The 12812-nt window shown below is 39.8% G+C and overlaps 3 protein-coding genes across 9 annotated transcripts in view; 2 read left to right on the top strand and 1 right to left on the bottom strand.

Moving 5' to 3' along the window:
- The window catches only part of agbl5 (AGBL carboxypeptidase 5), an 18130-nt gene extending 16581 nt beyond the window's left edge, over window positions 1-1549 (top strand). For 2 of the 3 annotated variants that reach the window (XM_020603631.1, XM_020603630.1), the window contains one exon: window positions 205-1549. In XM_020603631.1, the coding sequence (XP_020459287.1) occupies window positions 205-282 (78 nt within the window). In that variant the 3' untranslated portion in view covers window positions 283-1549. The remainder of the gene's footprint in view (window positions 1-204) is intronic. The other variant, XM_020603632.1, reaches the window with a different exon arrangement.
- Window positions 1550-1640: 91 nt separating this feature from the next.
- On the bottom strand, window positions 1641-3027 carry ost4 (oligosaccharyltransferase complex subunit 4 (non-catalytic)). Of its 2 annotated transcripts, none has more exons than XM_020603637.1 (3): window positions 2932-3027; window positions 2120-2257; window positions 1641-1771 (listed from the first exon to the last, which is right to left on the bottom strand). In XM_020603637.1, the coding sequence occupies exon 2, from the start codon at window positions 2254-2256 to the stop codon at window positions 2143-2145; it is 114 nt and encodes a 37-aa protein (XP_020459293.1). In that variant the 5' UTR covers window position 2257; window positions 2932-3027; the 3' UTR covers window positions 1641-1771; window positions 2120-2142. The 2 variants fall into 2 exon arrangements, with proteins under 2 accessions (XP_020459293.1, XP_020459294.1); XM_020603638.1 differs by lacking the exon at window positions 2932-3027 and adding an exon at window positions 2782-2885.
- A 102-nt stretch (window positions 3028-3129) lies between these two features.
- On the top strand, window positions 3130-10326 carry selenoi (selenoprotein I). Of its 4 annotated transcripts, none has more exons than XM_020603634.1 (10): window positions 3130-3499; window positions 5198-5266; window positions 5841-5949; window positions 6234-6308; window positions 7531-7793; window positions 8167-8275; window positions 8357-8405; window positions 8499-8679; window positions 8788-8967; window positions 9054-10326. In XM_020603634.1, exons 1-10 carry the CDS (start codon window positions 3443-3445, stop codon window positions 9159-9161), a joined length of 1200 nt encoding a protein of 399 aa, XP_020459290.1. In that variant the 5' UTR covers window positions 3130-3442; the 3' UTR covers window positions 9162-10326. The 4 variants fall into 4 exon arrangements, with proteins under 4 accessions (XP_020459290.1, XP_020459292.1, XP_020459291.1 ...); XM_020603636.1 differs by having other exon boundaries at window positions 9054-9119; XM_020603635.1 differs by lacking the exon at window positions 3130-3499 and adding an exon at window positions 4051-4347 and having other exon boundaries at window positions 9054-9119.
- The last annotated feature ends 2486 nt before the right edge of the window (window positions 10327-12812 follow it).

Here is a 12812-nt window from a genome sequence, read left to right as displayed (position 1 = left end):
GAACGCCTCGGCATTCCCCCGGAGGAGCTGGAGGAAGTGTCTGGAGAGAGGGAGGTCTGGGCATCTTTGCTTAGACTGCTGCCCCCATGACCCGGCCCCGGATAAGCGGAAGAAAATGGATGGATGGATGGATTGATAACATTGCAGTAAGACAAATGAATGAATTAAAAGGCTTAACCAGGCTTTACCATGTTGTCTTTGAAGGTTGAGGAAACTCTAGTGATACCTCTGCCTGAGCCTGTGAATATGCGTGAGGCAGTGACCATGTGTGGAGAAGCCTAGGACCTGTACAGAAGGGGAGGTGCTTGTGTGTATATATACAGTGTCTGTTTTTGAATGTGAACTTAAATTATCATATTGTGATCCAAATCATTTTAATCTATGAAACAGGAGGAGGATAATTTAGGATATATTAATGTGCAATACAACATTTTTAAATATTACTCACATTTTTCAGAGGAACATAGTCTCACCTAAGAGCTGTCCAGTATAATCACTGAGCAGCTTTCGTGGAACAACTGAGAGTTAAGTGCCTTCCTCAGTGACAGTGACTGAAGTACACTCACATATGTACAGTATTTCCTTCCCTTATGCTGCCCCCCCCAAAATGCTAAATGACCAATACTGTTGAGGCACAGATAAATATATACTGTATGATTTCCCAGTCAGCCACTTATACTGTTTTAGCAAAAGGCTGACTTTAATCAAACTGACAAGCACAACAACCACCTCCTTATCACCTTTCTAGGTTTAGAAACAAATGTGAAAGAAGTGTGTATTTAATGTCATTTTTGTAGACGTTGTTTGTGGTTTGCATATAATGTCCATAAAGGTCTTCATCTTCTGTTGGACTTTTCCTGTGAGTTTTTACCAGTGATCAACAGTAAAGAAAGTGAAATGTCAAACTGTAAAACTATAATCAGTTGCACAAGTATTCATCTTTATTTTAATACCTGAATTATCAAGGGTTCGATTTTTGAGTTCTTGTATTGAATGGCAAGCCATGTGTAGCAAGTGATTTTAGAATACATATCTATTTAGAAAGCCCAGCTGGTAGTTAGGAAGGGATATACCAGAGTAATTTATGATAAAGTTACTGAAAAGTACCAATTAAAGGAGTGTAACAAAAATTCCAGTGAGTATCTGTGTGAAAATTGCGCTCATGGAGGAAAAACACCAAAAGAGTTGGAGCATAAGGCAGAAAAAAAAATCCTTAAAAGTGAAGGCTTGTGGAGGTAGAGGATCTAGTGAATGCAGAAAAATACAAAAAAATTCTGGAGGAGAACCTGCTGCAGGTGTACATAAAGTCAAGATTACACACAGGGCATTAAAAACTAGTTAGGCCAATGTCAATACAGACCTAAAACACACTGAATTGACTAAATGTCTTACATTTTCATCATGAAATAAAACAATGTGAAGTAGGACTAACTGCTGTCTTAACACTGTTTGATCAGGAGCCTAAGAGAAAATTAAATTCAGGAGCCAAAACTGACCGTTTTAAACCTAGTGACAGATGGACTTATTACCAAATAATAATGCAACTGATATGATACTGATAAAATTAACTTTAAAATACACAGAATGAGAATGTATGGCTAGTGTGCATGTAGAATAGATTAAACTCACTGAAACATCAATGCAAACGAAATTCAGACATTTTTATTCGAAAAAATACTGTGCAATCTTAACACAACAGAAATTCATCTCTTGGAAAATGGACTGCAGGGGAATGTTGTTTCCAAGGTGGTGGCTTTGATTCCCATCTCTCCTGTGGGCAGAAAAAGACTAATCAGGGTCATGTATTCAACCTGGGAAAGAAATCTTGTTTGTAGCAAAAGGTCACTGACAAACACTAAAGTATGGTTCCTTGACATTTTTAGTGATACCCGCCTTGATCAAGTATCCAGTCATCTGCTGAATTGGAACTACACTTGCTGCCTTTAGTCATTAGTATACTATACCTTTAACTACCAGAAGTAATTGAATAAATAAAACTGTTTAGCAGTGTGTTAACCTATTTTTTTTTTTCAAGGGCACAATGGAATATAAATGACAGTGGTAACCACAAAACGACATCAAAATGATGAACCATTTTAGGCAAACAGATTGCACTTACCACTCCAGTCATATTAGAAGACACTACTCCTGCTTTTTAGGGTTATTGACAGCGACGTAGTGATATAACACAACCAGCAGGAACAACGAAACGCCAAGCATGTTGGCAAATATGGCCAGCTGTACGTCTGTCACCATTCTGCCACCGAAAAGGAGAGAAGTGTAAGGAGCGCTGCTCGATTTAAGAAAAGCTACTGACAGTAGCATGGCACACAATAGCCTACTGTATGTTGTGTAACTGAAAGATGGAGTTATATTTTTGCAAGTGTCAATCCATTTAATATAAAGTCGTGTTTACCTATTCATTATAAAGCGTATAAGATTTTCAAATATCTGAAACTAGATGGTATGACATTTGTCACGAACCCACAGACTTGCAGTGTTTTAAAGTAACGGGCAATCACAAGATATGTGCCATTTATACATATGAGAAGTTACACACGACAAACTAATGTTCAAAATAATAGTAAGCATGGTGCCCAGGGATAAGATAGCTAACGTTAATTATCCACTTCGAAACCTTTTTTATTAAAATGCATTTCAAATATGCAAAAAACACTTTATAAAATTAGCAGTTAATAGTGATAGTGTGTAATCCGATTTACAGAAAAGCTAAAGCATCTAAAACCATAGTCGTGTATAAATGACAACATAAAATCGCACCGGTATCTGGAGTAGAACACGTCAACCTAGCTAACTAGTAGAACCGACTCTGGTTGAGCTAACCAATACAGGGAATGCTACATATAACGCTTCAACAAAATTATAGAGTTATGCCTATTTTACTGAGGTTTAGCTAATATTGCTACTTACATTAATCTTTAAATTGTCTTTTTTACTCTCGCTTCGCCTGACACTTCACCTATCAGCAGCAAACAATCTCTCACTTCCGGCTGAAAGGGAAATCCACGTCACGTATGAGAGCACCATAGAAATAGATTTAATAGAGCAGACCTTAGCTTGTGATAAATTAACATAACTAAAACCTAGAGACGAATCCTCAGCGACCATTACCCGAGTTAATTTTCTCAAGTAAGACCCTAACTAATTTAAAACATGTCCTCTGGGCGACTAAAAACATTTCACTCCTTTTTTTTTGTTTTTGTTTTTTTTACAATCATCCAAGCCAGAGGTGGCAGTATTGAACTTTACTTAGTTGGGCGTTTGTACTTCGTAGGCGTGGACGAAATGTGTCGACATCACCCGACCCGGCGTGAACGATTGCCCCTAAGGTAGATGGTACTTCGACTTGGCAGCTGGCATTGGGGATTTTAATTTCTAGAGGAACAGATATCTGTATATCTCATCAGCTATCGGTGCAACCATGGATCTTTACGAATATGTCACTCAGGAGCAGCTTGCGGGATTCGATAAATACAAGGTATGATTACAAGACTATAAAAATATGCTAACAGCTAGCCACTGAAATGACAGCTTGTCTCTTTCACAGCTAGGTGTCACGATCTGCAGGGTGACGCTCTTGCAAAATAATAATAATCATGACGATGTGTGAAGATAGCTGGAGCTGGTCAGAAAATAAAGTAGTTACGTGGGTTATAAATGTTAGTTTATCTTTTCTGTGGTTACTTTCTTATAACTGCATAATCTGTTTAGGCGCATTTTCATCCTTTTTATAAACATGATGTTGTTGAGTAACATTATGGTGTTGTCTTCGCTAAGCATTTATTGAATAGCGTTCAGGTTTAATAATAGCAACAAAAACAAAATCACTGCCTGGCTCAAATTTGAGCAAGACACTAGTGTATACACCATTTAAAGTCCTGTGAAGAAAACAAAATAAGCAATATTTTACCATTTCAAATAGATTTATGTGAAAGATATGCATAGTGAATAAAATAGGTTGGTAAATAACTTATTTTGAAAGCGAAGCCCGGAAGTGTAGTTGTTTACCGTGTCGTGCTTGATATTGAGACATGTGCGCTAAGAGCTAAATATAGGGCTCCTTTTATCTGTTTATTTTGTTATAAAATATAGCATTAGTTGGCGTTTTCACACATTTCAGTGACCCCTCCCCCGAGTGTCCCTTCTTTGTATAGAAGGCTGGTTCTGTAATGTTTGCTATTACTGAAACGACAGAGTCATATTGCTGCTGTGGTCGACAAATAGCGGGGAAACCCCTCATGTTCAAGCAGTACACCGATGGAAACCACCAAGAATAGGGGGGCGGCGGCAGACACGGAAATTTCTACGCACTCCAGTGACCAATTGGTTTGGTTCTAAAGTTTTACAACAGTACCAGCTCTTCACACAAACCTTGTAGTATTCATTTATAAGCATACAGTAGGTGGGGAAATATATGGAGGTTATTGAGGACTGAAGAAGGAGCAGCTGTTATTTCAAGAATGACAACACAGCTCATTGTTGATTGTGTAATTTGATTTATGCTCAAGTAGTGGGACTTGCAATGCAAACCCCGATGTTTGTCATGAGAAGCAGTAATTGCTTTGTAAATGACTCACACCCTGTGTTGGCTGCTGTGTTGCCAGCACCAGAGAGCAAAAGATGACAAACACCTGAAAATGAAGGGACTGTGGCTGTCTTTGATACACAGGCTGTTTTCTTAAAAACTGCACACACAAAAGCATCCAAGTGGACAGCACATGAGAGTGAAAGACTCTTTGTCATTCGTCTCCCCTTACATTTTGTCACGTCTCAGTGTGAAAGTAACTCAGGTCCAGTCCTCTTCCAAGTGAACTAGAATGAGAATAAGACTGAAATTTGTTACTGGCAAAAGGCCCTCCAAAGATTAATATCAAAGAGACAGTATGTATGTACTCAATTAGAAAGCCTATCATAAGAAAATGCACAAAATACAACTTTACAGACTCCATAAATTGTATGCACTCACATTTTCGTCATGCCTGTATGAAGTTGCAGAGACTGGATTCTGTTGTTTTGATCTGCTTGATGATAACTATGCAGCTAACATGCCACATGTGAGGTCATATGGTCTTTGTTTGCAAGCCCTGGTTTGCTTGCATTGATAAGAAAATAACCAAATGTATAAAATATTGGTGTATATTAATTGCATCTGATCAATGTGTCGGTCGCTTTGCAGTACAGCGCAGTGGACTCCAATCCCTTGTCAATCTATATCATGCACCCTTTCTGGAATTTTGTGGTGAAGGTAAGAAGGATTCATTCAACTGTCTGTATGCACATGTGTGTGTGAGCATGCGTGTGCGTCTGCTACATCATTAATGAGGTTTCCGACCACCTGCTCTGATGCAGTAATAACAGCCTTTTACACACTGCTTTTTATTGTCTCTGTGACGGAACACGTCAGTCTCACAGTGTAATGACCTGTGGAGATGTTGTGTTGTTTGAATGCAGTCATCATGTACCTGATAACATGTACAGACTCTTCGTCTCTGAGATAAATGCTTCAATCTCCCCTGGAAAAAGCATTAAGGCATGTGCCTGTCTATGTATCAAGCTTGTATTTTTATTAATATCTCCTTGACTGCAATCAGACATTAATTTCAAGATATTCACCTCCTGAAATGTGAACTGATTTTCACCAAGGTCACAAATATAACAAACACAGTATTTTTAAGCAAACAGTCGTCATCTTTCATGTCTTTATTGAACACACCCATTAAACATACTGTATGTATCTATTCAAAAAGTGTGATTACTGTCAATAATTATTATGAGAAGACATTAAATATTTACTGTCTTATTTTTGTCTTCTTCAACAGTTTCTACCAACATGGTTGGCTCCAAACCTCATTACATTCACAGGCTTTATGTTGCTTGTGTTCAACTTTCTTATGTTGGCCTTCTTTGACTTTGACTTCACAGCTTCTGGTAGGTCTTCTGTTCTACTTACTGTTTGTCGAGGGTTTGAGGGAGCGTTGCTCAGTTAATTTTGTTCCAAAACCCACTAAATGTTTGTTGAATCCACCCCCGTTTGTCGTGGCATGTTGTTTTATCTAAGGCAAAGTCCATCACTTACTGAACTATGACTACCAGTGTTGGTGCAGGGCAATCGCTAACCCATTACATGCTACAAATGAGTTTTATATTAGGTGAAATCAGAAGAGTGGCTTTCATGTTCTCATTGGGTCTCTGTTAAATTATTTGTATCTCAGCTGCAATGCAGGAACACGTGCCTAGTTGGGTCTGGGTTGCTGCAGGGATCTTCAACTTCTTGGCCTATACACTTGGTGAGTCCTAACCCCTGTTACCCCTGTGCGCTGCTGTTGTTGTTGTTTTCTAGCACTTGAAAAAGTAAGCACAAGCATAATGCTATCGGTCTCTGTTCATAACCAGATAGGGAAGTCCTTCTCTAATGCTGGGCATAATGTTGTGCAGTCACAGATACAGTAAAAAGACCCTTATTCAAATCTGTTTTTATTCATCAGAAGCTAAAAACAGCTGTCTGAACCTCACTAACCTCTATAAACAAACAAAATAACCTCAGGTGACAACAAAAATACAACTGATTTCAATATGTTTCCCAAAAATACACCAACATTCAGAAACCAGGTGTACTTTCTTTTTACTATGACTATATATTTAACTGTGTTTTGTCATTTCTCTACTGAGAAGCACGCAGTGTCATCATCTGTTAAAATGTGACTACAGAGTTAATGAAGGAGGTGAATATAGTCCTGTAGTTCTTGCATCAGGTAAGACCAGATACAAGTAACAACAGGACTTCACATCAGCAGAATCCTGTAAAATCATTGGTGTGCATGGAGCATTGGTCACTTTAACAGAGTAATATTTACACAGCAAGATGAAACATTAAACACAATTAATTTGTGGACATGTTCTAGGTGTTCCAGTAGGTGCACTCTGAGTTGGCCTCCTCACATGGTGTTGCCGTTTTTGGTGTTAACTAAAGTTTGTAAGCTTATTGAAAAAGTGCCATATATACAGTATGTATAGCACACTCACTGACAGTGCCAGATTAATTTCCTTCACAGTGATGCAGATGTCCGCAGGCTATCAGTCAGTAAATATAACTACAGCAAAGTTAATACAGATTTTATTTTTTCTCTGTTGGTGTGTTTGCTCGTGTGCATACATCGTGTGCACCAGACCAAAATCGGTTTAAAATCTTACTGGCCATTGTGGGAACCATTAAAATAAGACATCTGAATCCAACTGGCATTTCTTATGGAGATGTGTTTGCAGAATACGTCCGTATGTGGATGAAATGTGTGTAGCCCAGAGCAGAGCTTGGGACAGTGAAGTCAGTGGTGGGAGGTAGGAATGTGGCATGTACAGTTACAGTATGTGAGTGTGGGCAGCAGCTTTGGCTCAGTGGAAATGGGAAAGGTAAAATAGAAAAGAAAATTTTTAGCACTTTCTTTACTAATCTTGAGTGTGTTTATGTTCCTATATAAATATCCACATAAATATAATCTTTCTTTTGTATAGATGGTGTTGATGGTAAACAGGCACGACGCACCAACTCCTCGACGCCACTGGGGGAGCTTTTTGACCATGGCCTGGACAGCTGGGCCTGCCTCTTCTTTGTGGCCACCGTGTACTCCATATTTGGGCGTGGGGAGAGTGGCGTGGACGTGGCCACCTTGTATTACATCCTGTGGGTGGTGCTGTTCTCCTTCATCCTGTCTCACTGGGAGAAATATAACACTGGGATCTTGTTTCTGCCCTGGGGATATGACATCAGCCAAGTGGTAAGGACACATGGAAGAAGACTCAAAATATGTTAATATACCAAATTTTATGGTATTATCCACAATACAATACAGAAAAAAAGATAAAGCTGCTAAAGTTAGCCTATGCTCTGATATAGTGGCATCCAGGGCTGGCTCACACACAGTGGGGAAATGCTACTACCGTAGGCAGTAAACTCACTAATCCAGCCTTACACTTCTGCTCTTGCTCCATGCACACCACTTCCATGCCAACATATAGATGACTCTTAGGTTTGACAGGCTTGTTGTGCCTAGTTACATTTGAGTAACTCTGATCGGACAACAGCTGTTAGGGGGAATGTTTAGTTACTGCCATGACATACCAGCCATCTTGGTTCTCCTCTCCTTCTAGACCGTCTCCGTTGTTTTCTTGGTCACTGCTGTGGTTGGTGTGGAAACTTGGTACCAGCCAATCGTGTGGCACGTCCTCTATAAAGACCTTTTCACTTTTCTGATCATCGGTGAGCAGTGATTGTTCAGTCTGAAAACATTCATCCATTTTGCCAAAACAGCTGCAGTAATTAATGTTCATTGACTTTCAGTCTGTTCCTTCACTATAACGTTACCCATGAGCCTCTACAACATCCTGAAGTTAGTACCACTTTTATTAGCATTTTGTTATTTTATAGTAGTAGTGCTATTTCACCCAGTGCTATGAACCTTTCACCCTGTGTGGTTTTTCAGGGCCCATCGCAGTAACACTCTGAAGCATAGCAGCTTGTATGAAGCTTTCCTGCCCTTCCTCTCTCCCGTCCTCCTCTTCATCTTGTCCACCATTTGGGTGGTGTATTCTCCATCCAACATCCTCGAGCTGCAACCCCGGATCTTCTACATCATGGTGGGGACAGCGTTCGCCAATGTCACAGTGAGTGTCTGCACATTTGTCACACACCTTTTATCTTCTGCTTTTGACAACTACACAAAACATCCATTTTTTTGTATTCATGTGTTTTTATCTGTATCTGTCTTGCAGTGTAAGCTGATTGTGTGTCAGATGAGTAACACCCGCTGCCAAGCACTAAACTGCCTCCTACTGCCCATGTCAGCGGTGGTGTTGTTAGCTGTCACCCGGGTGGTCACCAATGAAACACTGCTGCTTTATCTATGGACAGCTGTTGTCATACTAGCACACATACACTTTGGCATATCAGTGGTAAGAGCACACACACAGACTTTTTTTTTTTTCTTTTTCATCATATCCATGCCACAAAATAAAGTTTTGGATATTTTCATTGGTAGGTACAACAGCTCAGCAGCCACTTCAAAATCTTTGCCTTCTCTCTGAAGAAGCCCAGCAGTGACTGACAGGAGGAGGAACAAATTGGCTTGAAAGGAGCTGAGGTTTAGGCTCCTCCCCTCTTCTAGCGACACTTCATTCTCATCGCCGTGGAAACCACATCCCCTCCCCTCCATCCATGAGGACACTGCAGGTGGAACAGACCACGGCTCTATTTTCCACTGTTTCAGAAACACACACCTACACACACACACACACACACACTTTCTAAGCCAACTAAGCAAACTCCAGGCTCGGCGATGAGGCTGGCCCAGGGGCTCTGGCTTCTGTTAGTGGTGATTGGCTAACTTAGTTGAGCCAATGAAGTGCACTTGTTTCCTACGGAAATGCGCTGTCTTGAGTACAGGAGCCCAACAGAGCCACACACACACACACACACACACACATTTTGCTTTCATGCAACTAATTTATATCTTGTGGCAAGTATTTAACAGTACAAACACAGCTACACACACAAACACCTGCACTCACATAGTATTTTGAATGTATAATATGCCTTGGGGAAGCACAATTTCAGTTTTAGTATATTAACAGGAATGAGTAGTGTTGTTTCAAACTTGGCCAGACCTCTGGATTCTGGCCACATGTGGCTCACACATCCACAGCTGTGTCCACAGTTTGAAGGTTTACTCACCTATTTAACATTTGTTGATTTTGAGCTGGAAACCTCTGATATGTGTTAATAGTTATATATATATAGACACACTGTATGCGTTAAGGGGTTTGGGGCATTTTTTTGGCTGAAATTAATTACTGCAAATGAAAACTGATGATTACAGTTGTAAAACATTGATTGGATTTGCCTCTGATTAATTCCACATTAATCAGAGCGAAATTCAGTCTGTAGCGACAGCTGTCATTAGTAAACAGAGTTGGATGTCGACTGTCTGGGGTATGAACTGACCACTGTAACCTCTGACTTTTTGAACGCCACTAATCTTCCACCTCGGTGTCTAAGCACTGGCCTCTCCCGGCTCTCCCTACCTTCTGAGGTGTCGTGTCTTCATGCCAGTTTGTTCATTTAGGTTTTTTTTCCCATACTTTTATGTAGTGTTATTTGGTTTGTTGCAGCGGTGTGTGATGTAGTTGCTCAGCGCTTGAATGAAGAGTGTGTCCAAAAGCCATTAAATGGAGCGGACTCACTCTGAGGAAACAAGCACAGGACACTGCAAACACCACAGCTTCGCCTGGTTTCACACACTCCTGCACACACACGCACACACACACACACACACACACACACACACACACACACACACACACACACACGTATATTGTCATCACACCTTTTATACTCTGTCACCTAGCTTGTTTATTGTTGCTTTTTTCCAGTCTGTTAAACACTGGGAAATCAACTTATGTTTGCATGAAGATGGATATTCGGTAGTGTTTGCAGACTGTACCTGCCTTCTCATAAAACTGGTTTTCACTGCCTGGCCAAATAAGATGAGAAAGTCATTTTCTCTGAGCCTTTCCTCTTCTTCATTTGTGAGTCATGTGATTATAGTTTGGAGGAAATAGGTTTGTTGGTATTTAACCTGAGCCTTTCAGATCGCTTTTGGTTTTGTTGAAAAGTGCCAGGTTTTGTTTACATGCCAACATGTTCCTGTTGCAAACGTCCTCTATCCGTTGACATAGAATAGAATGGAAATGCTCAACCCTGGTTCTCGAGCGGACCAGAAAAATGCAGTTCACAGAGTCAGAAACGAGAAGAGGTGGGCCCAGTTGAGTGGGTCAGTGAAGGAAGCATGTTAAAATAAACTAGGATATCAGCAGCTGGGAAAGCCTTGTACTTCCCAATGTGAGCACCAAGTTCAATTGGAATTTATGTCATTTATCTGAACATAAAGACTGAGTGTGGTTCTTCAGTCACAGTAATAATCATTTCATATATTGTACAATATATTGATGCAGATAAGTGTGACCATAATTATTAAAAGGTACATAAGGAACATTAGATTTGGGTAAAATGTAAAAATATACTTGGATTTTCAGCTTCAGTCTTGCTTAGACATTTCTCTCACCAAAAGGTTTGTACATGAAATAAGTAACAGTGAACATGCGGGCACGACCTTGTAGTGTCCATGTAGTGCTGTCTTATCTCAGAGGAACAAAAAGAAAAAAAAAAAACTCAAGCCAAGACTGGCTTCTAGTAACCTGCACAACGCAGCAGGGCAAAGCTTGAATGCAGTGTAAGCATATTATAAGAGCTCAAATTTGGTGTAATTTATTCCTAATGAAGCCCAGTATGTGTGACTTTGGAGACAGTACAGTAGATTATAGTGATGTGACATCAGTGATGAGTGAGATTTTGCCCCAAACCAGTTTTTCTGGTGGGTATATGCACTGGCTGAGTGTATGCAGATCCATTTGTACCATTACTGTATGGGTGTAGACTCTGTAGATATCTGTGTAAATATCTATATTGTGTCTTCAATTTTATTTTGTTTTATTTTTTAAACTGCAAGTGGGATTGTTTTTTTCCGGCAGGCCAATCTCCCCAAACATGGGACAGGTACCTTGCTGACCAGGGGACAAAGCCAATCAGCAGTGTTCTTTTTGTCAGCTCCAAACCTGTCCAGCTAGTGGTTTCTAGATCTGACAGCTGTTTTCTGAACAGTTCTGAACTTTGTTCTTTTACTTGCTGATTGGCTCTTGCCCCAGGTCTTTTCTCGGGGATAGTCTGGAGACATCTACCCCAGGCTGTAAACACTACAAACAGTGCTCAGTGCTACAAAGGATTTCATATTATATTAACAGAAAAATCATCAGCAAGCAGGGTGAGAAGAACGGTGCCATTAAAAGAAACAAAAATTCCACTGAAATTTGACTAACATAAAAAATTTTTAGTTTCTGTAAAATCTTCACAGCTACTTTCTTGGGCATTTCTTGTCTTGTGCTCCTCGGGCATCAGTCACCACCTTCTGGGTAAAAAGTTTCTTAACCTTCCCCCTGGATCAGTGAACCGAGCTGCTGAAAGAGTGATGCTACTCAAACTTTCCAGTGCATCAGTGTAGCTACTTGTAATGTTGTATTGAACCCATGAAAGAAAGGACTGTCCAGAAACAAATAAAAGTGATGTTTCTTTAACCATGTCACTGTGTCACAAATCAGATCTTTTAAGAGTTAATGGTTTGATTATGATTGTTAGGTTATAATATTCCACCAAAGGGCAGCAGAGAGCAACTTTGGACCTTCTGTCATCTTTATTAAGAAGGGTAGTTGCAATAAACTCTTATTGTGAAAACAAGCATGATGAAATATTTCAAAATAACCTGTAGTGGAGCAGGACAAATAAATACAAAATCGCCATGAGACTGCAGACAGCAGTGGATGAGAGTGATGCAGGTGTATGGTTTGTTGTAAGATGACTTGCAGAATAAATTTAAATAGTATTGTTTGTCAGGAAAATTAAACTGCTCCTAACATTCAGTACTCTCCTATGTTGATGGCCAAAAATAATGGCATGGATACATCTCTCGGTTCTGATTCCTTAGATAAAAACTATATTTGACAGCGTGTGAAACTGCGCTGCTAGACTTGCCAAAGTAAATGAAAACTGTAAATCCTTACATGCATTTCTGTACAGTATTTGAAACCCCTCTTTATTCATACTAAATATTAGGTTTTAGATTTTATTTAAAAAATAAAATGGTAGGAATAAGTCAGTTTTGCCTAAAGGCTTAAAATATGTCATAACT

This window comes from Monopterus albus, unplaced genomic scaffold, assembly GCF_001952655.1.
Source record: "Monopterus albus unplaced genomic scaffold, M_albus_1.0 scaffold62.1, whole genome shotgun sequence".
NCBI lineage: Eukaryota > Metazoa > Chordata > Actinopteri > Synbranchiformes > Synbranchidae > Monopterus > Monopterus albus.
The sequence above is the reverse complement of the archived record's forward strand: the minus strand, read 5'-3'. Positions and strand labels throughout refer to the sequence as shown.